General features: G+C 34.1%; 1 protein-coding gene across 1 annotated transcript in view; it reads right to left on the minus strand.

The window, feature by feature from the left end:
- The window catches only part of LOC130614616 (uncharacterized), a 28,433-nt gene extending 5,485 nt beyond the window's left edge, over positions 1 to 22,948 (minus strand). The window contains exons 1-5 of the mRNA XM_057436051.1: positions 22,625 to 22,948; positions 8,310 to 8,371; positions 7,747 to 7,974; positions 7,556 to 7,639; positions 7,268 to 7,298 (exon numbers count right to left, since the gene is read on the minus strand). Of these exons, the coding sequence (XP_057292034.1) occupies positions 7,268 to 7,298; positions 7,556 to 7,639; positions 7,747 to 7,974; positions 8,310 to 8,371; positions 22,625 to 22,766 (547 nt within the window). The 5' untranslated portion in view covers positions 22,767 to 22,948. The remainder of the gene's footprint in view (positions 1 to 7,267; positions 7,299 to 7,555; positions 7,640 to 7,746; positions 7,975 to 8,309; positions 8,372 to 22,624) is intronic.
- Positions 22,949 to 25,882: the final 2,934 nt, after the last annotated feature.

A 25,882-nucleotide genomic window follows, 5' to 3' on the forward strand; every position in this document is an offset into this window, starting at 1 on the left:
CCAATTAAGCAGTGTTAAAAAATTTGACATTCGGAATATTTCAGTTGTTAACAATATTAAAATCTATCATTCTATTTTACGAGGACTCAAAATGGGACGCAAATTTACCTAACGGGATTGAGGGGAAAAAAGATTGTAATATAGCAGTGTCAAGACACTTTAACATTGGGTAAACTTCAGTTGTTGTAAAGTATGTTAAAATGATCATTTAGCGGGACACATCTTATTTTGTTAAACATAGCGATATATTATTATTCGTAATGATAATATACCGTCTTCTGTTAGAAGGACTCGGAAAAGGACGCAAATTTTCCTAATTCGAATGAAGGGAAGAAAGATTGTAATATAGCAGTGTTAAGAAACTTTAACATTGGGTATACTTCAGTTGTTGTAAAGTATGTTAAAATGATCACTTAGCGGGACACAGGAAATTTTAAAAATAATGTGATATATTATTCTGCTTAATGATAATCTATCGTCCTATGTCAGAAAGACTCGGAAAAGAACGCAAATTTGCCTAAAGGGAATGCAGGGGAGAAAAATAGTAATATAGCAGTGTCAAGAAACTTTAACATTGAGTATACTTCAGTTGTTGTAAAGTATGTCAAAATGATCATTTAGCGGGACACAGGAAATTTTATAAAACAATGCGATAAAATATTATGCTGAATCATAATGTATCGTGATATTCTATAAGAACTCGGAAAAGAATGCAAATTTACCTAAAGCGAGTGAAGGGAATGAAGGATTGTAATATAGCAGTGTCAAGAAACTCTAACATTTGGTATACTTCAGTTGTTGTAAAGTATGTCAAAACGATCACTTAGCGGTACACAGGAAATTTTATAAAATAATGTGATATATTATTCTGCTTAATGATAATCTATCGTGCTATATTAGAAGGACTCGGCAAAGAATGCTAATTTACCTAAAGGGAATGCGAGGGAGAAAAATAGTAATATAGCAGTGTCAAGAAACTTTAACATTGGGTATACTTCAGTTGTTGTAAAGTATGTCAAAATGGTCATTTAGCGGGACACAGGAAATTTTGGAAAACAATGCGATACATTATTCTGCTTAATGATAATCTATCGTCCTATGTTAGAAGGACTTGGAAAAGGACCTAAATTAACCTAAATCGAATAAGGGGAAAAAAAGATTGTAATGTAGCAGCGACAAGAAATTTTAACATTCGGTATACTTCAGTTGTTGTGAAGTGTGTTAAAATGATCACTTAGCGGGACACAGGAAGTTTTATAAAATAATGCGTTACATTATTCTGCTTAATGATAATCTGTCGTCCTATGTTAGAAGGACTCGGAAAAGGACGCAAATTTACCTAATTTGGATGAAAGGAAGAAAGATTGTAATATAGCAGTGTCAAGAAACTTTAACATTGGGTATACTTCAGTTGTTGCAAAGTATGTCAAAATGATCATTTAGCGGGACACAGGAAATTTTGGAAAACAATGCGATACATTATTCTGCTTAATGATAATCTATCGTCCTATGTTAGAAGGACTCGGAAAAGAACGCAAATTTGCCTAATTCGAATGAAGGGAAGAAAGATTGTAATATAGCAGTGTCAAGAAACTTTAACATTGGGTATACTTCAGTTGTAATAAAGTATGTCAAAATGGTCATTTAGCGGGACACAGGACATTTTATAAAACAATGCGATATAATGTTCTGCTTAATCATAATGTATCGTAATATTCTATAAGAACTCGGAAAAGAATGCAAATTTACCTAAAGCGAGTGAAGGGAAAGAAGGATTGTAATATGGCATTGACAAGAAACTTTATCATTGGGTAAACTTTAGTTGTAGTAAAGTATGTCAAAATGATCACTTAGCGGGACACAGGAAATTTTATAAAACAATGTGATATATTATTCTGCTTAATGATAATCTATCGTCCTATGTTAGAAGGACTCGGAAAAGAACGCAAATTTGCCTAAAGGGAATGCAGGGGAGAAAAATAGTAATATAGCAATGACAAGAAACTTTACCATTCGGTATACTTCAGTTGTTGTAAAGTATATCAAAATGATAACTTAGCGGGACACAGGAAATTTTGGAAAACAATTCGATATATTATTCTGCTTAATGATAATTTATTGTCGTATTTTATAAGGACTCGGCAAATAAAGCCAATTTACCTAAAGCGAATGAAGGGAAGAGAGATTGTAATGTAGCAGTGGCAAGAAGCTTTAACATTCGGTATATGTCAGTTGTTGTTAAGTATATCAAAATGGTCATTTAGCGGGACAAAGGAATATTTATAAAACAATGCAATACATAATTATTTCTTAGTCCATTTCTGGTTAATTATAGTCTATTTCCATTTTTACGCGTTGCTTTTTTTTTGCTGTCAGAAGGCGGAATTAGAAGTAGACAATCCAAAGAAAGGAAGCTTGTTTAACAAGAATAGATAAATTTATTTATAAAAAAATTGAACACTGTTATTAATTTAACAAAGGTGATAATCTAAATATGACAGTAAGCTTCATTGCCATATGCATACTACCAAGTCAAAACGTTAGTAAAGGTTAGAATATGCAAAATGATACGAATGTATCAATGCATACTAAGAATCATATTTTTATAGCACTATATGCAATCTCTTAAGGTGAAGCCTAATTCGTTTCCATAGCTCTTTAAAATTTACCGCTTTTGTCATGGTATCATTGTTGTTTAACATCTTTCTCTCTGTATTTAAAGAGCAAAGTGATACCTTTGATATGATCCATATGGATAAAAACGAAAAAGATAATATTATACCAGGTAAGTTAAATTCTATCCATCACGACAAGCTATTGTATTTAACAGATTAATAAAGTAACTGCTGGTAATCTTAAATAAAGCAAAAGTTTCAAAAGTTTAGATGATGACGATCGTAGTAGCACAAGAAGGTGAGAAAAAAAGTAAGAAAATAACAATTATTCAGTTAATTTTAATTTTCAGTTGGTAATTTGTTATTATCATGCATTTTCAAAATATTTTTGTAGACTAGATGTTCGTTTATTTCGAAAAGGTATTGAAATATTGACATTATTGAATACAACTTCATAAACTAGTGCAATTTTGCGAAATGTATTTTCTACTCTGTGCATTTTATTCAAGCCTATTATTTCTGTGATGATGGCGGCAGCGTATTACTAATCCCGCTACATTTATTGAATTAAATTGGAAGTTTAAAATTGTAGAAAATACTACTGCTATCGAATTAATTTATTTCCAGTACGCACCAAGAATTTTACGGCATCGCATGTGTTAGAAAATGTTAAAGAAGAAAAATAAATTTAGAATTTTACTGATTGTCAAAGTAAAATAAACCTGAATGGTTAAATATTAAGAAAAAAATTCTAGGATGTTTAAATTTCCTCTGAAAAAGGTTGTAAAAGCACATGATAATGTATTTAATAATTAACATTTCTTTTAAATTAACAGTATGATAAGTTTTTTATAGGTCGAAATTAACTGAAATGAATAAATTCAGCTGTGTTTCAGCTGGTAATGACACGCACAACATAAAGATGAAAGGAAGATGCACAGCTGTTTTTTGTGTCAACAATGGCTTTATCGAATACCAAAACACTTTAAAATAGGCACAAAAAGCACGAAAAAATAAAAAAAAAACCTTTATTGCCAAAGAAACAACAAATAAAAAAATTTGCCATTCTACAAAGAAAAGGAGGTTTTGCGGCAAACATGAACGATGCGAGAGAAAACACAGAGTCATTAGCGTTGTAAGAAAAAGTAAACCAATGTCCGTTGCTACCTACACCTCCTACATAATTGTTTTGGAGTTTGCAATAACAAAACGCTTCACAGACACTTGGATATCTGTCAGGCTAAAAAAACATCTTCAAAGTTCAATTCCTCCAACGTAAAGGTTAACAAGGTTTTATTGAAATATCGGGTAAATTAAGAGGATTGAAAGATTGATGCTACATTTCAGAAAATTAACTGGAATTCAAGACGCAACAGCATTTTCAATATTTGATCCTGTCAATTGGGACAGCACACTTTTTTTATATATAAGTGCACAGTTGGTTTTGGCCTGAGGCTCAGTATGCTTAAGATTTTCCGATTTGAGCCTAAAAGTATGCTGATTTCCGAACTCTCATTTGTTTTATCACGAGTAAATATTGCATATTGGATTTGCGTAAAGCTACACTGCAGTGTTCTTAAAATTTTTCTAAAACTCTTTGAGATAGATTATTTTTTCTTTTCGTTCCCTTTAAGTTTAAGAAAAACCTAGATATGTGACTCAAAAAAATTTTGGTTGTTAAGGATGTTCTGAGCTTCAAGGTATGCTTAGTTTCAGAGAAATTTGTGCTTAAGTATGCTTAAAAGCGTTATGCTTATAAAAAAGCACCATTAAAGAACTTGACTGAGCGGTAACGATGCAGTAGGTGATCAAAGCCTATTATTGCGAGTTAAACGGTCCCTTGAAGCAATTGCATGTGCTAAGCGAGGTTGAGGTATTTGTAAAAAAAATAAAGAAGTAAAAGAGGATGTTTGCTTGTTTTTGGAATTTCAAAGGGTACTAGCACATTTATTCTAAGTATGCTTTGTCTGCAATAAAATCAAAGAAAGATAAAACGCCTAAACTTGTCCTTGACTGCAAATCTTCATCAACTTGGAGATTTTCTACTCCATCAATTTGAGGTTCTAACATCTGCTGATTTGCAAGATTGTGGAATGAAACTGCATGAATGGAGTAGTTGCTTTCAAAAGATTATTATAGTTAGAATTATTATATTTAATGCAAAGCGTGGCGGAGAATGACTGGAACAGGTGTGAGCAGTGGAAAAGACAGGAGGATATTGAAGTAATTCAAGATCCTGTAGAAAAGGTTTTGGCGAACACTTTAAAGATATTGTATGTCAAGGGCAAGAGAAAGAGGCGTGTGCCAGTAATTTTTACAAGGAAAATGCAGAAAGTTAATCGCATTTTGTTGGAAACGAAGGACAGTTCTAAAAGCCCTCACTTGTTTCCAAGACCAAGTCGAGGGTCAATGTACCCAATTCGTGGATAGGATGCTGTACATAAAGTAGCATTAAAGGCTAACCTGAAAAAACATGAATTGATTACCTCAACTAAAATTAGAAAGTGTATGGGACATTACTACAATTACTTGATAGGACAAAGTGAGAATTGAACTGGGTTAGCGATCATTTAGGCCACTCAGTGGACGTGCAAGAAGAATTAACAATTGAGCTAAGCAAAGTTGCGAAAGTACCCATGGCCGAAGATAGAGGCAAAATCAAATCAAGAAAATCTGTGTGGTTAGTTTTATGTTTCTTTACAGAAGAAACCCGCGAAGATCAGAGGTATACAATGTAATTTTGGAAACTATTTAGCACCATCAAGCAAGTTGTCGTCAGTAATTAAGGATAGTCAGGAAATGGCTGAGGACAAGAGGAGGAGTTTGACTCGCCGTAACGGAAATGCTTTCTTTTCATACTTTTATTAGATGAGTTAATTAGTTTTCATAATCATATGCTCACATTTCACACTTTTAGGACAAAAAAGAAAATCAAGAAAGTACTATACATGATAGTGACGTCAATTTTTAAGGTTTGTTTTTGATTACACAGTTATTAAAGGCTATATAGTTTACTTGAATTGCTCTTAGCCATAACCAAAAAACACTTTTTCAGTAATAACACATTCAGCCAACATGGAAAAGGTAAATGGAAGATAATCTTTTTTACCGCTACCCTAACCTATCCCAGAAGATAAAAATCATATGGGTCGTCATTCTTACGGTAATGGATTATGGTGAGCGAAAACGTTTTCTTCGATTCCCTTTGCTGAATTAATGGTGTAAAGCATGGTAGAGCAAATATATAATAAAAAAGTACAAAATAAATTCTTGTTCATTAAACAAAGGATACTTACTGACTTTTTATATTTATCTGTTAGGCACCTGCATGTGAAATTTTTAGGCCCCATACCTTTGAGAGCCTTTGGCCATTTTTATGAATATTCTCATGAAATGAATGGTCTTACAAAATATCATAATAAGGAAATTCATTAGAATTATTCTTAGAACTTTTGACACACACCCCATTTTTTTTTGTTAAGAGAAATCATTTTGCCCAAAAAAAAAATCCAAAAAAACTTTGCATTTAGCGGCATAGTTTGCCAGCCGTCGAACCGGTTTTGCAAACGATAAATGTAAAGCCGTCGTATTAAAGTTTATTAATGAAGACGTAATGGCTCAGTTGGCTAATAGGTCGTGGGTTCGAATCCCCAGAAGGTACTTTCTCTAAAAAAAATTTGTGTAAAGAAGCCTGACGATAACGTCCACCCATTTCGTTAGTTTGTTAGGAGTGGGAAAGCAATACTATCCTCGCTAGCGAGGTGGCAATAAAAACGTTTTACATCTGAGCAGAACTAAAATGAAATAAAGAGATTTTAAACATCAGGGGTAAGTTTTTCACACATTCCATGAGCGCCGCTGTTAGCGTAAAAATAATAATATCTTTTATACTTCTTGATAATTGTATTAAGTTTGTCTAAGTTATTAATCTCTTTCGAAAATTCTTAAAGTCATAATATGTTTTAACACCCCCAGATTAAATAGGGTTGAAATTAAATACTTGAGAACTTAGGTTGCTCCACTCAAAGAAAGTTCCGGCTCAAGCCGTGACATGTATTATAAATACAAATAATACTTATTAAGTTAAAAACGGTGACAATAGGCCTAGATTGCTTGGAACTAATTAAATTCCGTGTGAAATATTGCAGCTATTATTCTACTAGTTCAAATGTAAATATTAAATTTTGTGTCCCGCTAAGTGCTTTCATGACAAAGTGCATAAGATGTCCCGATATGTGCGCGATATACCGGGATTTGTTGTAAAATATTTAAAGCTGTTTTAACTAATGTTGCTGCAATCCAAATTTTACTTTTATCAATGACAACCATTTTATAACAGATATAACACATTTTGATCAACATCTTTGATTTTTGGGCGACCTACTTCGTGTCCCGCTAAGTGCTTCAAATTACAAAGTCTGTTGTAGCGAAATTTGCTACATAGCGGGACATCGTCTAAGCTATGAAAACGTGTTAATTAGACTAAACTACGTTGTTTTAGCCTAAGACATTTAGCGGGACAAAAAATGTCCCGGCAAATGAACGTGTCCCGCTAAGTGTTCCAAAATACACATGCATGTCCCGCTAAGTGCTCAGGTGTGAAAACAACAACAACAACAACAACAACAACAACAACAACAACAACACAGTACCTTCTAGGTCATCATCTTCACCTTCTGCCATCTAAATAAATAAACAAACAAATTTGTGGTCACATAAAAAACAGACACAAATGTTCACTGACAAGTAATTTGAATTTTTGCTCTTTGAGTCTGAAATTTATGTACGAAAGGCTATATTTCACTTTTAGATTACATTGAAATAAAAAAGAGATACTTTTCTTTGGGATAAAAAGATTTACAGGGCTCTCATTTAGCACAAGCTATACCAGTAGTAGTCAGTGATAATGCAACACCACATTTTAGGATTGCATAACTTACATAAGTATCAATTGAATCCATGCTCTGGCTTTCTTTCATTTTGTCAGACAAAGCTGAGCGCGGTGCTGATACTGAATGTTGGGACTAGGAAATAAATAAAAATAGAACACTTCAGAAATAGTAATAGTAGAGATAATTAAAAGTAAATATATTTTTAAATATCCTGCATGAATAAATGTTAACACCATTACCGAGGTTTCAGAAGCAACGCCAGAGTCTTGACTTGCAATTGTGGAGGCTGAACCATGATGATGAGGAATGTTGTCTTCTTCATCACTTCCATCATGTGTTCTCGCATAATCAATTTTAGACTTTGCCAATTCTTTTCGCACGGATAATGGGCGGTTGGCTTTTCGACTTATAACAGATGCTTGAAAATGTTCTTGCTGTTGTTTAATCAAAACAATGAACTTTTCACCCTAACATATACAAAACATTTAAATAGAACTTGTCATCATCATTTGTATTACAAAATTCAAAATTTACTTATGTATTTGCTAAGCAAATTTCTCTATTTTTTTCTGTATCAAAAAAAAGAAGTGTGATTGTTTAGCTAGTATTGGTTTTCGCTTCCTTAAGTAATATGTGCATGAGCTTAATTTCAAATTCAGAGGATAGTATATAAATGTAGAATACAGTGGAGATATTCCAAAATCTCCTCATTTTTTACAGCTATGTATCCACTTAATCAAAAATTACACACAATTACATGCATTGCATGCATTAATTATTTAGGCATACTTATGGGACTTACATTCTCAGTTTTAACGGCTGTTATTAGCTGCAATATATCTTTAAATTCTTGACGTGCACGAACTAAATTAAGACAATGTATACAATGTATAAAGAATATACAACCAAATTAAAACATCAGGCAGTTTATATCATCACGGAAAGGTGTATGGTAGTACCTAAAGAACTCCCACCACACACATACATAAATTATTAGGGTGTGCTTTTGTAAAATATGCAAAATAAAAAGTTGCTCAATGTAGCACACCTGAAAGAACACAATGTGTGTTTGTTGATGCATTTGTGCCAAAATATTCCTGGAAAGGCCCAGGAAATGTCCAATTTTTATAAAATAACCATTACTAAGGGAACAATGACAAGTGTCATACAGTGCTCCCAGAGCATCAATGAAAAAAAAATTTCTCTCTACAGTCAGCAAATTTCGGGGAACTGGCTCTATATTTCTAATTCGAAACAATTTGATGTTGGCCCACCCTAATTTGCAGTTATCCAAAAATTGGGCAGTAAATATATAATTTTATATTTCAGAAAATGGTGCTAAATTGCTTCAGTTAATTTTCCATGGAAATCTGCCATTGTGGAATTAGGATAATATCTTTAGTTTTTAAACTCAGTGGGGCAAATTTGTATGCTTCACTACTGAGAATAAGGGTCCAACTAGCTCTAACACAAGTAGTAGAATAGTAGTAGTAGAATATATATTTTTACCAACAATCTACAGTGAATCTCGTGTATATATAGGCCTAGGCCTAAGAATATATATATATGCAATGTTATCATTAATTCACAGATTAATTCAAAAAAGCGTGATGGGTATGCAACGCCGACAGAGCATGGCATCAGAGAGAAAGGCTTTAATTGTATACATAGTCATGTACATTTCTTTCCTTATTTTTTCACTGCCGTTCTTTATTATGAGATTAATGGTAGCTTTCCATCCGGATATATTTTTAGACACACTGGAGACAGTGTTGCATGTGTTAATATTGTTTCGACTTCTTACGTCATTTATTTTTTATAAGACCATTAGATTGCGCTCGTGTGGTGCGGGGGTGAGTGAAGTCAATAGCATATGTAAATAGGTTCATGACGGGTCTTTTGATTCAACTTGAGTAGAAGAAGAACATTATTCATATGTACAGTATCAGAAAATTTAAGTATATTAAGATTTGCATAGAGAATAGTAGCAGATGATGTGTATCTGTTGACAAAAGACATTAAACGAATAGCCCAGTTTTGAAGTGTATAAATCTGTTTTACAGAAGCACTAGGTTGACCCCAGATTTGAGAACAATATAATAGACTAGAATGAAAAATAGCATGATTAGGATGAGGACATGACGTGGTATAAAATGTCTAATCTTATCTATTGCTCTATTAGCAAATTTCATCCTAACAGCAATTTTATTAATTTGCGATTTCCAGCTAAGGTTAGAGTCTAACAAAACTCCAAGGTACTTAATGTATTCACTGTGAAAAATTCTTTTTCCACTTCCAATCTTAAGTCTCACAAGATGATTCAAAGGCTTGTTGACATGTTTAAAGATGATGTATTCAGTCTTACTAGCATTAAGAGCTATCATATTGGCGTTAAGCCATTGCCAGAGAAACTCCAGGTCAAGATTTACCTTTTTTGTGAGCCTTCCAGGGAACTATTAATGTGAAGAAGATTAGTATCATCTGCAAAATGATGCACCTCTGAGAATTTTATTGCTGATGGACCTATTACTTACCTATTACCATTACAATAGAAAATTAAAGATGGTATCCATGCCAAAATTATGTATAACACAGAACTTTTTTAATATTTGAAAATAGACCATTTTTTGTGCAACATATACCCAATGTTTTGATTTTGCATAAAAAAACAATGGGCACATGCCCCCTTTTAAGGTAGCTAATGCAAATTTGTCTGTTCACTGGCAAAACAGCATGGCTATGACCTGACATCCTTCGCCTAGGACCATATTAACCATAGTTATCACTAGTACCAAAAATTGTGCACTTTTACAGAACAGACAGCCTAAACATTGTTGAGGTATAGCTTACCTAGGATAAATTTTTTGCACAAAATTTTAATCTATTGTTATCTTTGTAATCATTTATTACATACAAAACAAACCTATAATATTATGAAACTAGCCAGGTTGGAGAATATTTTTTAAATTTATAGATTGTGTCATCAAGTTTTCCTAATGTCGTTTCTGATTTTTGAGAAATGGGAAAAGATAAATTGTGATGTTTACAGCAGTCACTAGCTACATCTGAGAATATAGGCCTTAGAAATGTATCAGGTAGATCTCAGATTGGAATAAACATTTTAAGGTATTAAGATGTAAATCATGTCACAATGATGTTTCAGTTGATTCCTTCTTTGCTTAACCCTGCACAAAAAAACCCACCCGTTTGAAAAGTTGTTTAGAGATGCATTATGATTAAAAACATTTCAGTGCATTTTGTATTTTTACCTCAAAACTTCCCCACTGCTCTGGTGTTACCAGTTAGTTAGAGAAAATCGCTAAAAGCAGGTTTAGAGTGAAAGTTTTTAAATTTGTTACATTTAAAAGTTCTATTCCTGTGAATATAGTTATGACTTTAAACTGAAACGGTTTTCTGAGACACTTTCTTCAGATACTGTAATTCATCTTTTGACAAGGTGGCCCATATTTTGACACATGCTGCCCTGTCAATTGACGGGCTAGGACCAACTTGCAACATGGCATTAAAATGTATTTGCATACACCCAAGACCTTGTATTTAACGTAAACTAACTGCAATAAAGTGGAAAAACTGAACTGCTGCTTATTTTTGGCATATTGTTGTACATAGCCACCTGAGATCAAATCCAGTCATGCATTTCAAATTTGTTGTGGGTAGCATAAAAAACACTACTTGGCAACTCTTGGATAAGATTTTGGATAAGTTAATTTTTATTCGTAACACAGCTGATTAGATTGTATGGCAAATGCATTTTTTTAAAGTAGTTAGAGACTTGCTTCTTGCATGATTGAAGATGTTTTAACTGGATTGTTGTGTTCATAATGACTATAGCTAAATAATTATGATTTGGATATCAAGATATAACATTTAGCTCAGTGTAATGTAATGTTATATATATAACAGCAAGCTAGCTAGCTAGCTATTTTTCAAGCTAATTATGTTTATGTTTCAAGGCAATCTTCAATGGAATTATTGCAACTTGACCTATACGTAATTTGAGGAAAGGATTGCTTTGGCTGGTCTTTGGGGGCACTCACAATTGAAATATGTTGTAATTATGATTTAATCTATATTTTATGTGATCAGTCTCACCAATTTTGAGCAATACACCTTTTTAATTATTTCCAGGAAGGACCACAAAGGCAGTTCTAGAGTGTTTAAAGCTCCCATTTGAAGAAGATTTCTCTGCGGCAACAAGGCTTTTCAGAAAGGAGAAATGGATTGAAGTTTAGAGACTTAGGGAACTTGGTTAATATGCAATTTTGAAATATGACAAAGTATTTTCTAGGGATTTCAAACCAAAAACAGTTTCCATTACGCAATAAGATTAGATTTGCTTTTTCACAAGATGGCTGAAATGATAGGAGAAAATTTTGAAAAAATAGTTTTTGAAACTTTTAATTCGCAAAGTATCCTCTTAGATAATTCAACAGACCCTGACGTAAATCTACACAAAACTTTTCTATCAGATACAAAGTACTTCACCATAAACTAAATCTACATCATGAAACTTTTTCTATTTTACATTTAAATATAAGGAGTATAAAAAAGAACTTTGAAAAATTTCAAAACTTTCTGTCAAATTTAGAACATGAATTTAAAATAATATGTTTAACAGAGACATGGTGTCGAGAAGATAATTGGGCAAATTCTCTTTACAGTTTGCCAAATTACTCCTCCAAACATCAAATTAGAGATACAGTACTGGAAAAAGGTTGCATAACATATCGAGCGCGCAACGTGCGTGGACTCCCTTGATACGCGATGTACTACGTTTATAATAATAAGAAACAATTAAAATAAATTGTTGCGATCAATCGAGAATCTTGTATCATCATCATCATTCTCGGCTTAAGGTTCGTTTTCCATGCTAGCATGAGTTGGACGGGGTATATTAATGACCCTCTTCCAATCTGATCTAGACTGTGTTAGATCTAAACTCATCTTTCTCTCTATCAGGTCTGTCCTTATAACCTCCTGCCAAGTCTTTCTCGATCTGCCTTTGGGCTTGCCCCAGGAACTATCAAGTCTCTACACTTTCTTACCCAATTATCCTCCTCCATTCTTTCCAAGTGCCCCAGCCAATTCAATCTTCTTATCTGGATAACATCTTTAATTCTACGGAGACTTAGCCTGCTTCTTAGCTCATCTGAGCTCTTGGTGCTCATCTGAGCTCTTTCTGTCTCTCAGACAGACTGGCGTTAACCATTCTCATATCATTCCTTTCTAAACGGTCAAGATCTTCCTGCTTTACTACCCATGTCTCACTACCGTACATAACACTTCTTACACAGGCCTCATACAACCTACCTTTTACCTCAATTGACAGGACTCTGCTAGTCAACAAAGGAAGTAACTCTCTAAACTTTTTCCAAGCAGAACCTATCCTGCAAGTAACACTTCTTCCAACACCCCCTTCACTGTCCAAAATATCACCTAAGTAACAGAAGTTCTCAACTATCTCTAGCGAGCCACTGTTGTACATCATTAAAGCTGGAAATACTTCATTCCCTATAATCTCACTTTTGCAACACTTGCATACAAACTGTATGTCAGCTCTTAACCTTCCACTAATACTACTGGACTTCTTATGTACCCAATGCTTGCAAGTCTGGCAAAAAATTGAGTTACTACCAACCCCTTTCCTGCAAACTCCACAAGGCCACTTTCCAACTACAAGGTCACACTTGGCTGCAATGCTACTAATTATGACTTTAGACTTTGCTGTGTTTACCTTTAGCCCTTTCTCTTCTAGTCCTTTCTTCCACTTCTCAAACTTTTCAACTAATTCTTCCATCGACTCTGCTATGAGAACCAAATCATCTGCATACAATAACTCCCATGGACAACCTGTTCTCAACTCCATCGACAGCGCTTCTAAGACTAGAATAAACATAAAAAGGACTAAGTACAGAACCCTGATGTACACCAACATTGACACTAAATTCATCACTAAGTGAATCGTTAATCCTGACACGACTTCTAGCATTGCTGTACATAGACTGTACCATCGTAACTAGCCACTCATCCACACCTAATTTTCTTATAGCCCACCAAATAAATTTATGTGGTACTCTATCAAAAGCTCTCTCTAAATCTACAAAGGCAAAATAGAGATTCTTTCTCTTTCCGAAATACTTTTCCTGAAGCTGTCTGAGTAAAAATATTGCATCTGTAGTGCCACGCCCTGGAACAAAACCAAATTGCATCTTATCTATATTAATTCTTTCTCTAAGTAACTTATCAATCACTCTTTCAATAACTTTCATTACTTGATCAACCAACTTCAAACCTCTATAGTTACCCCTTTCTAATGCATCACCCTTGTCCTTAAAACAATTCACTATTACACTCGACTGCCACTCACTCAGAATAGCACCATCCTTTATAATCTGGTTAGCAAGACTTGTAATAAGCTCAACTCCAATATATCCAGATGCTTTTATTATCTCTGCAACAATACCTGATACTCCTGCAGCCTTGCCAATCTTCAATTTCCTAATAGCCTCCACTACCCATTCTGTCTTGATCTGCATAGCTGGCCCTTTTACAACATCATCATCAGACAAATTATCCTTGTCCCAATCAAACTCAGTGTTAAGCAACCTCTGATAATGATTCTTCCAAGCTACCCTTTTCTCCTCCTCTGTGCTAGCCAAAACACCTTCTATCATTACGTATACACACCTACAACATCTTGATTAGTCTAGAAAACCTACAACATCTTGATTAGTCTAGAATCACCTACAAACAATTGATTAGTCTAGAATCACCTACAACATCCTGATTAGTCTAGAATCACCTACAAACAATTGATTAGTCTAGAATCACCTACAACATCTTGATTAGTCTAGAAAATTTACGCGTATATAAACAGAAATCAAGAAAACATGAAGCAAGAAACATTGATAGAGAAATAACTGATGATTTCCTCTCTCTTAAAACTAACAAAAGTCCAGGATATGACAATAACAATTCAAATGTAGCTAAGAACTATCAAGATCAACTATTTGAACCACTAAAACACATTTTTTCGATATCAATAAAAGAAGGTATTTTTCCCAAGCAATTAAAAATAGCATGAGTATCTCCAATTTTTAAAACTGGAGACAACTTGTTACAAACAAACATTAGACCAATACCATACTGTCCTGTTTCTCAAAATTACTTGAACGAATCATGTACAATAGATTATATAAATTTCTTTTAGAGCATAACATTATATATGAAAAACAGTTTGGATTTCAACATACACATGCTACTGAACCTGCAATTGTCCAACTCGTTGAACAAATACCCCAGTCATTTAATGAAAATAAATATACAATAGGTGTATTCATAGATTTATCAAAAGCCTTTGCCACCGTAGATCACGAAATTCTAATAAAAAAAAACTCGAATCTTATGGTATCAGAAACATATCACTGAATTGTTTTCGTAGTTATCTCTCATCATCATCATTCTCGGCTTAACGTCTGTTTTCCATGCTAGCATGAGTTGGACGGGGTATAATAATGACCCTCTTCCAATCTGAATCTGTGTTAGATCTAAACTCAACCTCCTCTGTATCTCTCTCAAAGAAAACAGTTTATACGTTATGAAAAAGGTAAAACTGACTATGAACACATACTTTGTGGAGTACCTCAAGGCTTGATATTAGGCCGACTTTTATTTTTATTATACGTAAACAATTATTTTCACGAAAAAAAGTTAAAAATAAGTTAGCACAACAAACATTCCACAATAGTTTTGAGCTAATAAATAGTTTTCGTGAAAATAATCTAAGGCAGACAAAAATTGAACTAGTTTTGCTATATCTAAAAGAGGACCATGTCTATGGAATAACTTTATAGACAGAGATTTAAACAAGTTAACATCATTTATGTGTTTTTAATGTACTTACTAAACAGAGGAACCACCTACAACGATCTACAACGACCTAAAACCATCTACAACAACCTACAACCAATACATTATGTACATTATTTGGGGACTTGTATTTTTTTTTTATCAATGTTGTTGTGACTCAACTACAGACGGCGGCCCAACTTTGGACGCAGGACTGGCCCATCTTTAGACAGGACAACCCGTCACAAGACAGGTCGGTGTGGTCGCAGTTGGGATGGCCCATCTATTGACAGGCCTTGCCCAACTTTGGAAAAATGTATGCAAATTCGTCTTAATTTGGTACATGCCTAACTATTGACAAAGGAATTTTCCTTTTTTAAAAACCGTGTCATCAGATAGGACAAACTCAACTGTACACTCAGATGGGAAAGAACTAACTATTGACAAACAATTCCCATGCTTTTGAAGCCTAAAAGCTTTAAAGACTCCAGAATTGCCTTTCTGGACCACTTCTGAAAATAATTGAAAGTTGGTTTACGTTAGATACAAGGTCTTGATGTGTGCAAACACGCCAGTGTCGCCAGTGTCAAAAGATGGTCCGTCCCATATTTAGTGTTCTAAGTTAGGTCAGAATAGTGTCTTTGATCACTTCCAAAAATAAAGAAGGCTTTTGTGACGTTTTCAATTTCTGACTTTAAAGTAGGCTGGAAGTGACAATTTTTGACTTACCAAACTTTGGTTGGTGTTAAACTTAGGACACGTCCTTTAGCTAAAAGGCCGTGAAGGAACAATAAAAATTGACTTACTCTACTTCATTTTATGCATAGGTAATGCAAGTGACTTTTTTTGACTTACTTTTGGATTTGACTTACCACATAGTTGCACTAGGATGGGCAATGACAAGATGTTACTTTAGTTTTTTTAAGGGAAAAATTCTGTCATTTTATCCTGGACTGGTTAAAGTAAATAGTGAGTGATCATTTTTTACTTACTTTTAAGGTTATATGTGCCAAAATATGACTTACTTTCTATTTTCCATAACAGACAAAATACTTGATAGGTTGGTTATATTTTTTCTTGCACACTTCTTACTTTGTCTACTATTAAGGCCACCACACAATGTTTTAAAGATACATGTGACTTTATTTGACTTACTGTTATTATTTTTGTGGAACATTTTTGATAATTTTAAACATTTTTAGTGATAAATCAGTGCTAGAACCTTTAATTATTAGTTATAAAAATACGTTTTTATGACCAAATGCATGTGTCATTTATTGACTTACTCTTTGTTTATTTATGATAAGTGACCATGATATCTCATCCTTATCTTTTTTCTAATGAATCTTTGTTTTATTTCACAAGGATTTATACTTTTAATTAGTTTTTGAGTATATTGTATATATTCTGTAGAAGTTAAAAAAAGCACCTTTAGTGTTGCCAAAAAGCTAATTTCATTAATGAACCCAGATATCGATAGTACTTCATAAGATAATTTGACAACAAATATATCTTCTTTTTTTTTGGGGGGGGGGGATTGAATTTTAGGCTTAGTGGTTCATAGAAACTGACCAAAAGTAAGTCAAATAAAGGCACTTTATTATATTATTTTGTTTCTTAAACTATGTCTTAGGTTTATGTTCCCAGGAGTAATTTAAGGAATAACTTAATTTAAATATTTTTGACTTACTTTAACCATACCTAGTTATTTTCTGTGGTAAGTCAAAAAATAGCACCTCTATTACAACTTTCAAACTTCTCAATCAATTTATACAGGCTGCTTCTATCTGTGATAAAAATTTTAAACTAAAATAACCAGGTAAGTCAATTTTATGCACATATTTTAATTTTTAGGGTGTTGAATAATTGTTGAAAAGTAAGTCAAGAAAAAGCACAATTCCCTCCAAAAATTTGGTCACCTTTATATATTTGCACATATGTCAAGGTATAAGGTTTAAGTTTCCATGAATATTTTAAAGAAATATGTAATGTGAATGTTTTTGACTTACTTTAACTATACCTAGTCATTTTCTGTAGTAAGTCAAAAAATAGCACCTGTATCGCAATTTTTAAGCTATACACCAATTTAAATAGGCTATTTCTACCAGTGATGAAATTTTAAGGCTAAAATAACCAAGTAAGTCAATTTTATGCACATTTTCAATTTTTTGGCCTTTTTTAAGAAAAAAAAAATGTCACACTATTTTTGGAACTGATCCTTTGCAACCAGCCATGTTTTGAATTAAATGACTTTCTACGTATTATTATTTAGTACTCATATATGTAATACCTATATTCAATAAAACAAAAACGGAACCTATATAGTTCGAATATATAGTATTTGTTATTTTTAGAAGGAAAAAAATTGCAAAAATCAGCAGAGTAAAAATATAAACCTATATATATATTATAGCTCAACAAACAAAATTACGAGTATGAGGTGATACACAAGTTAAAGCCTATTTCAGACCTGCGTGAGCCAAACAAACTGCCAAAAAAAGGCGTCTAGCAACCTTAAGTGGATAAATTTTGGTGAGGATTAAATTTGGCGAATTTGACGAATTACGGCGAAATTCGCCAAATTAAATACCCGCCAAAATTTTGATAACTGACTGTTTGCCACCTTAAAAACTCGCCAAATTTAAACAAAACAAAAAAAAATAGGGTTTTTTTAAATAAGAAAAGAAAAATGTTTTATTCCCCCAAAAACGACTTTTTCTTTATTGACGATGATGAAGAATTTTTAACTCTATAACAAATCTTGTATTTATATATACGTGTATTATTATTCTTTATAAAACATTTCAAAACATAAAAATTCATTACTTTGTGTCATTCTCCAAAATAAATCCCCGCCAAAATAAACATTTTTTGTATATATTCACCAAATGAAATTCTCGCCAAATTTTTTAAAATTTATCATTCGCCAAAACAAATCCCCGCCAAATATTTCATTTTAGTCATTCGCCAAATTAAATAATCGCCAAATTTCATCCACTTTAGGACCTTCATTTTAGGTCGTTGTAGATCGTTGTAGGTCGTTGGAGATGGTTTTTAGGTCATTGTAGGTCGTTATAGGTTGTTGTAGATCATTGTCAAAATCAAAAAACGCTCCGGTCTTGGCGCGCTAAGTCGAAGAAAGAAAAAAGAAGACTAAAGCTTGAAGAGCTCCTGCTTTGACAGCTAAGTCCTTTTTGATTTATTATATATTGTACTGCCTTTTTTACTTCATTTATATCTTTTTATTTCTTTAATTTGTTGTTTTGTAAGTTTTTAAATTATTGTTTTTGTTAATAAATTGTTTTTATCCCAGTCAGTTTTTTATCCATCTAGCATCTAATATGGTAGCTTTGCTGTGTTGTGGGTTCCTGCTGCTCCTTCTGTGTAACATTGTAAGGAAATGGGCTTGCCTTAGATCCTTCAAACATAGTTTTGGAAGAGCACATAACCGTAGAATGATCTCTCTTCGACTTAAAAATAACTTTACTCAGGTAGGAAATCCCACATTTACGCTAAAACTGATTTTTGTGTTCGTTGTATTTTTGAGCAATACAAAACCTTCGTTCAAAAGTAGCTCACCCAACAACAACGAAATGAGTCGACTAGATAGGAGTTTCTTTTCTATCTCTTCACTTGATGCCTGCAATAGAGTTTCCGAAAGCCAGCTCACTCTCCAATTAAAATTAATGGCTTTATCAAAACTTAAGCCAAGCAGGCACAAGTATTTCTATTTTTTAATCCTCTTGTCAGGGGACATCTGCCTCAACCCAGGTCCTGTTAAGTATCCCTGTTCTTCATGCTTAAAACCTGTGGCAAAAACACACAAAGCACTTTCTTGTGACAAGTGTGGATTATGGGCTCATAAAAAATGCGAGCGTATTTCTGATAAAAAATATCAACAATTTATGAAGACTCCTGAAGATAAACTGTTTTTCGTTTGCAGTCCCTGTCTTTCTCGTAATTTGCCCTTTGCTAATGAGGAGTCATTTGGTGACGAAATTCCGGACAACATCAATATTACTATTGATGAAAACTTTGATTTTGAGGCAATCAGAAATGGGAAGGGCTTAAAAATGGCCCATCTCAACATTAATGGTCTGTCATCCAAACTAGACTATGTTAAACTTCTGCTACATCAAACAAAACTTGATGTATTCTCTATCTGTGAAACCAAAATTGATGACACCATCACTGACAATGACGTTAAAATTGATGGCTATGTTTGTTATAGGAATGATCGGAATAGACAAGGTGGGGGTGTTCTAATTTTTGTTAATGAAAACTTGGATAGCCACCTTTTGAAACACCTTTACTTCGAAAATGTTGAATCACTATGGGTGAAAGTGTGCCTGAAAAAAACTAAACCTATTTACGTGTGTGGGGTTTACAGGCCACCTGGAGGTAGTGATTTGCAGAGTACCGAAAACCTGTGTACTCATTTTAAACAGTGTTTTAACAAGCTCCCAAAAGAAAAAGAAGTTTTTATCTTGGGAGATTTTAACTGTAACATGCTTTCAAAATATGCTCTTTCCTCCAAAATAAAGGAATTATGCTCCACTCTTTTCCTAAAACAACATATTACGGAGCCAACTCGTGTTACTGAAAATAGTAGCACTCTTATAGACTTGATACTTTCTAACAGTTCTTGTATTTCTAAAACTGGTGTCATGGATTTAGGCATCAGTGATCACAATTTAGTTTATGTGATCAGAAAATTCAAAAGGCCAAAATTTGAACCTAAAACATGCAAGGTTCGTAGCTACAAGAACTTCAGTAAAGAGGCTTTTCTGAAGGACCTCAGGAATTTAGACTGGTCAATTTTAATAATTATGATGACCTTGATGAAGCATGTGAGAAACTGAATAAAAATGTTAAAACAGTGGCTGACAAACATGCCCCTTTCAAAACACATAGATTTTCTGGCCGTGTTGAGGCATGGGTCACTGATGAATTAATAATAGCCATCAAAGAAAGAGACTTCTTGAAACGGAAAGCATCAAAAACAAAATCCATCATAGACTGGGAAGCTTTCAAACAAAAAAGGAACCAGGTAATAGGTCTCAAAAATCGACTCAAAAACGAGTACTATAATGACGTTTTGCAGGACTTTCAAAAACGGCCAAAACAACTTTGGAAAACCCTAAAAAAACTGGTTCCTGCTAAGTCAGGCAATACTACCTCGATAAAACGAGTAGTCCAAAACGATGGTACAGAAACTTCTCACCCAAAAGAAATTTCCAACACATTCAATTCATTTTTTGTCAGTGTTGGTGCCAAACTAGCCTCTAAATTTTCTTCTGACACTACTAATGTTAATCCACCTGTTAGCGGACACAATTTTCGGTGGGCTCGTATTGAGACCAAAAGTGTCGAAAAAATAATTAGTTCACTAAAACTTAATAAAGCTACAGGCTTGGACGGAATTGGTTCACGACTGCTAAAAGCAGGTTCGTCAGTTTTAAGTATTTATTTATCAAGTCTTTTCAACAAATCTTTATTTACTGGTTATGTACCTAAATGTTGGAAGACTAAAAGGGTCTCGCCTATTTTTAAAAGTGGCAATAAAACAGATCCTACTAATTATCGGCCTATCTCCATTTTGCCAATTCCTATGAAAATTTTTGAAAAGTTAGTGCATGAGCAAATGTCTCATTTTATTTCTGAGCACAACTTCCTGAATGACAGACAGTCCGGATTTCGAAAACTCTTTTCCACAGAAACTGCAGTAGTCGATGTCTCTGATTTTATTCTTACTGAGCTCGACCAACATAACTTTGTTTGTGCTGTGCTCATTGACCTTAAAAAAGCTTTTGACACTGTTGATCATAAAATTTTGTTAAAAAAACTATGGTGTTTTGGCATCAGAGATGCTGCCTTTGACTGGTTCGAGTCCTACTTAACGGGCTGAATGCAGCTGACTCTTGTAAACGACACAGGATCAGATCTGCTTCATGAAGACGCTTTTGGGGTGCCGCAGGGATCTGTGTTGGGGCCCCTGCTCTTTCTTTTGTATATTGATGACTTAAAATCTGTCATCAATTCAAACTACCACCATCTATATGCAGATGATACAATAATTATTTCGTCTCATAAAAACTTGGATACCCTTGTCTCCCAGGTCGAGTTAGAACTTTCGCAAGTCGACCTCTGGCTGAATAATAACAAAATGACTATTAATACGGACAAAACTAAAACAATCTTTTTCGGCAACCACAGCCAGTTAAAAAAAGTTGAGAACAAAACTATCAACTATATGGGTATTCCTTTGAAGAGGAGCGAAAAAGTTAAATATCTTGGGGTAACATTTGATCAAAAAATGCAATGGGAAAAGCACATTAATGACATAAATAGAAAAATACTAATTAAATATTCTAAAATTAGAACCATTGCATCCTGTTTAACACCTCACACAAAAAACCTTTTAATTAATGCACTTGTCATGCCATATTTCCACTACTGCTCCTCGGCATGGGCTTGTGCCACCCAAGGTAGATTGGGAAAACTAGAAAAACGATTAAAATGTGTCCGTACCTTTCTTGGGAAAGAGAGGGAATATTCAATGAATAATTTACTCATCAAAAACGATGCCATATTAGTTTTCAAAGCCATGAATCACATTGCTCCTGATTACATGCGCTCAAAATTCCTTTTGACAAAAAACTGTCATAATCATCAAACAAGAGGAGCTTCAAAAAACAGGTTCACACGTCCCTTGGTCAACACGGAATTTGGCAAAAAAGCCTTCCCATTTAGAGCTGCAAAAGTGTGGAATAATCTTCCAGACCAAGTGACCTGTGATGGAAGTCTGCTTTCGTTTAAGACTTCCATCTCGAATGTATTTGGCAAATTCTAATGGAGATCACTTTTTAACTTTTTAATTTTTGTTTTTTATTCTTTTTCTTTTCAATTTTCACAGATTATAAATGTTACTATGTTTGATTGAGCTGACAGACCCAATTAGAGCCCGCGCTCTACTAGACAACTCCCGGCAACATCCAACGGCCCACACAGTGTGCCATCTTCCCAATTTCCCTCACATGGCTTGGGTTAACCCGGGGCTATGGTAACATTCACTCGCCCATGTTGAATCGCCGTCAAGAGGAATCGAACCCCGGTCTCCCGCACAGAGTACGAAAGCTATAACCACTAATCTGCGGCGCCATGGGTCATCCCAACTGTACTGTTAGAAAGCTAGCTAGCAAGCTTAGTATGTAATAAATTTTAAGTTTCGCTACATAGCAATCTAACCTTTCGTGGCTGGGCTGCTGAGTTGGTGCCGAAAGTTATTAACTAAATCTGCTTGTTGGACCTTTCCCTTGTTCTTGACAAGAAACTCACGGACTGCATCAATGCTGATTATCTCATCTGGTTCATTTTCTTTATCAGTCATTGTAACACAGTAATATTAAGGCACTGTTGATCTACTGGACATTAAAAAGCTACCGTTACGTTACTGCCATGCAACAATTTAATGATGATTTGTTTTGACAGGCAGCCATTTGTATTGTGCCGTGTTCATTTTGTTGGTTATGAACAGGCCAGTATGACGTTCCCTGCTTTGTTTACATTCTTGGCATTTTTGGCGGCCCCAAACCTCACTTTTTCGCCATTCGCGCACGAAACCGTTTTCGTTGTTCAGGTCTTTTTTTTACCATATTTTATGAATAATTAAAGTAAAAAGAAATATAAGTATCAAGTAAAAATACATTTATTAAGTAGAAGGAAATTGAAAAAGTAAAACTTTTTTCAGGGCGCCTAGCAGATCAATTTCACTATGGGCGTAAAATCCGTACGCCTTCTTAGGGCACTAGAGCGCATTGCCTAATTACTCGTTCTATGAAATGAAATTTATGTAAATCTGATAAAGGGCTTTTTATTTGATATTAAGTGTCTTCCAAAGGCGCCTTCTTAAAAGAGAACTCATACTGGTAAAGTAATGTTACAGCGCGGCGCAGCATACGGTGAGCCACATTAAGAAAGTATTCAACTTTTGTGATGTGCGCAATGTGACGTTGTTCAACTTATAATTTAAATTCCGTTATTATTTTACAATGAGAAACTTTCCGCAGCGATAGAAGCAAAGGCGTGAAAATTTGCATGTTTTTTAGGTCTTTTGAGTGCCCGGAGATTTTTTAGTGGTTTAGTGGATTTTATAGCGGTTAATCAAAAATACGTTAACGAGTTTCTCACTCTACAATATTGACTTATTGTAATATGAAAAAGGGGATAAAGTTAAATGCTGACAAGCATCCAAGTCATCATAAGAGTATTCATGTGACTTATATTGGTCCTTACTGCTTTACGCAAATAAAACCACATTTTTTTTAGAGAAAAAGGATGTTGAGAATTCCTGCATGTTTGAAGAATGATGTATTATTTTCGCACATGCCCATCATGCAATTTATTTTACGTATTATAAAAAATTTAAAGGACTGTAAGTTTCTTGTATGACCTTTCGCCTCAAAGTTCCTTCAAAAGTAACTCAAAAACATAAACACAACAAAATAGCCGCATGGCTAGGCAACATGACCCGAAATAATTAAAATGTATTGTCCTTTTTATGAATAAATATACACGTATACCGTAATGATCCAAACAAGCGCCCTGGGCACTTATTTAATTTTGGATTTTTTGCATGGGCGCTCAATCAGGGGGGGCGCTTAAAAAATGCTGGGCGCTTATAAATTTTTCCTAATTTTGTACAAGTTAAAGACACGATAATTTTTATTTTTGTTTTTTTTCCCTGAAAAATAAAACTGAACAAAAGATGTAAAAAAAGCAAGTTTAGTCTTTCAAGGGTTTTTTAGTTTTGCTTTTTATACAGCATCGACATTCTCAATATATATTTCTTAAGGTAGTTTTGATAAAGCGCCCCCTTTTATCAGGTGGGTGCTTATTCGAGGAGGGTGCTTAATAAGTGCTGGGCGCTTATTGAACTTTAAGGAAATTACTTGGGCACTTGAAGAGTGCGCTAATTAAATTATTACGGTACGTGCATATTATTATACGTCATTTCTGACTCTCCTCGCGAAAGTTTCTCCTTTGGAACATTATCCAAAACACGATTTTTTTTCGTGAAATAACAGATAATTATCTCTAGCGAAAATTTCTTTTACAATTTTTGAATTTTCTTTTTGTTCTATAAAAAACAAAAAACACTGTCATTAAATTAAAAAAAACTGAATTATAATCAACCAGTGAGCATAAAGCCAGCATGACCACATCTTGCCGTCTTATAATGAAGGAGTTAACCATATTCGTTCGGCGGAGTGAGACCATTCTCGCTTGAAAGATTAAGAAAGCAAGGATTTGCCGATAGTGTTTACGTGAGCAAAGAACAATCGAAGTAACCAATCAAAATAAGTAGTCAGTATTCTGACCCCAGAAAATTGGACCCAGTGTAATTTTTCGCACCTCAAACATTTCAATCGCCTATGGTAAAAAAGTTATATTGGGTCTCGAGCTAGGGCTTTATATTCGAGCTAGACCTTTGTATATAATTTACACCGTCAACACGAAGCAGATGATCGTTCTACCTGTGTATACACGCCATAAGATAACTGGTTGCGTCGTTAACATGGGGATGTAGTGTAGATATTTATCTTGTGACTCGCAGTTCTTGCAACCGTAACTTAAACCTTGCTTGTTACCAGGCAGTACCGTAACGAAATTATTATCGGAAACACAGGCAAGACTATTTAGTTACCCTGAAACTTGTTTCCATGATCTCTTGTCTAGAGACGCGCTGGTGTTATGGTCATCTTGAATACGCCCTAGGAATGAGGTTGTCCTGAAACCGGAAATATTTACTCCTACAACTGCAGCTTTTGTGTTTAATCTTATCAAAAGTTTGGTTTTAACAGAAATTTGCGCTCTTTTGTTTTTCTTTTATTCTAATTTCATGCCCCCAGAATATTACAAAAGGAACCTTTCTCGGTTTTATAAAAGAGCGGCCTATCGATATTACTACAAATACATGATTTTTCAATTTATTAGGAAATACGACTGCTACATTTTGGCACATTATGGTTTAAAATTTAGATTTTAGCTTTTAATGAAAAACGATAAAATGTAAAACCTTGTTTAAACTTGTTACCTTGCTTTTCCGACTTCTCGTTTCGCTTCGTGTACTTTTTAGAGTACTATCGTGTTTCTTACACAAATATTAAAGAAATACAAATAAACCTTGGAAATTAATCTGGAGCTTAAGCTCTTTCCCAGCACCTGTTGTATCTTTTTTTACATCAAGACGGCGAGACCCGCCCTGATGTCAGAAAATATTTTTGGGACTGTAATTCCCTGCTTTTCTTTAAATAAAAACCCTGAATTAGAATATTAGCGATGAGGAAAGGAATACAAAAGAAATTATTACTCTAATATTAGAACCCTGTCAATTTTCTTTATATTTTATGAAGAAAGGCTTTCTCTAAAAAAATGGAAATTCTCTAGGCCTCGTTCCAAAAGGCTGGTATCCTCTTTGGATATCAGGGACGAAAAAGAATAAAT

Source organism: Hydractinia symbiolongicarpus, chromosome 11 (assembly GCF_029227915.1).
Source record: "Hydractinia symbiolongicarpus strain clone_291-10 chromosome 11, HSymV2.1, whole genome shotgun sequence".
Lineage (NCBI taxonomy): Eukaryota > Metazoa > Cnidaria > Hydrozoa > Anthoathecata > Hydractiniidae > Hydractinia > Hydractinia symbiolongicarpus.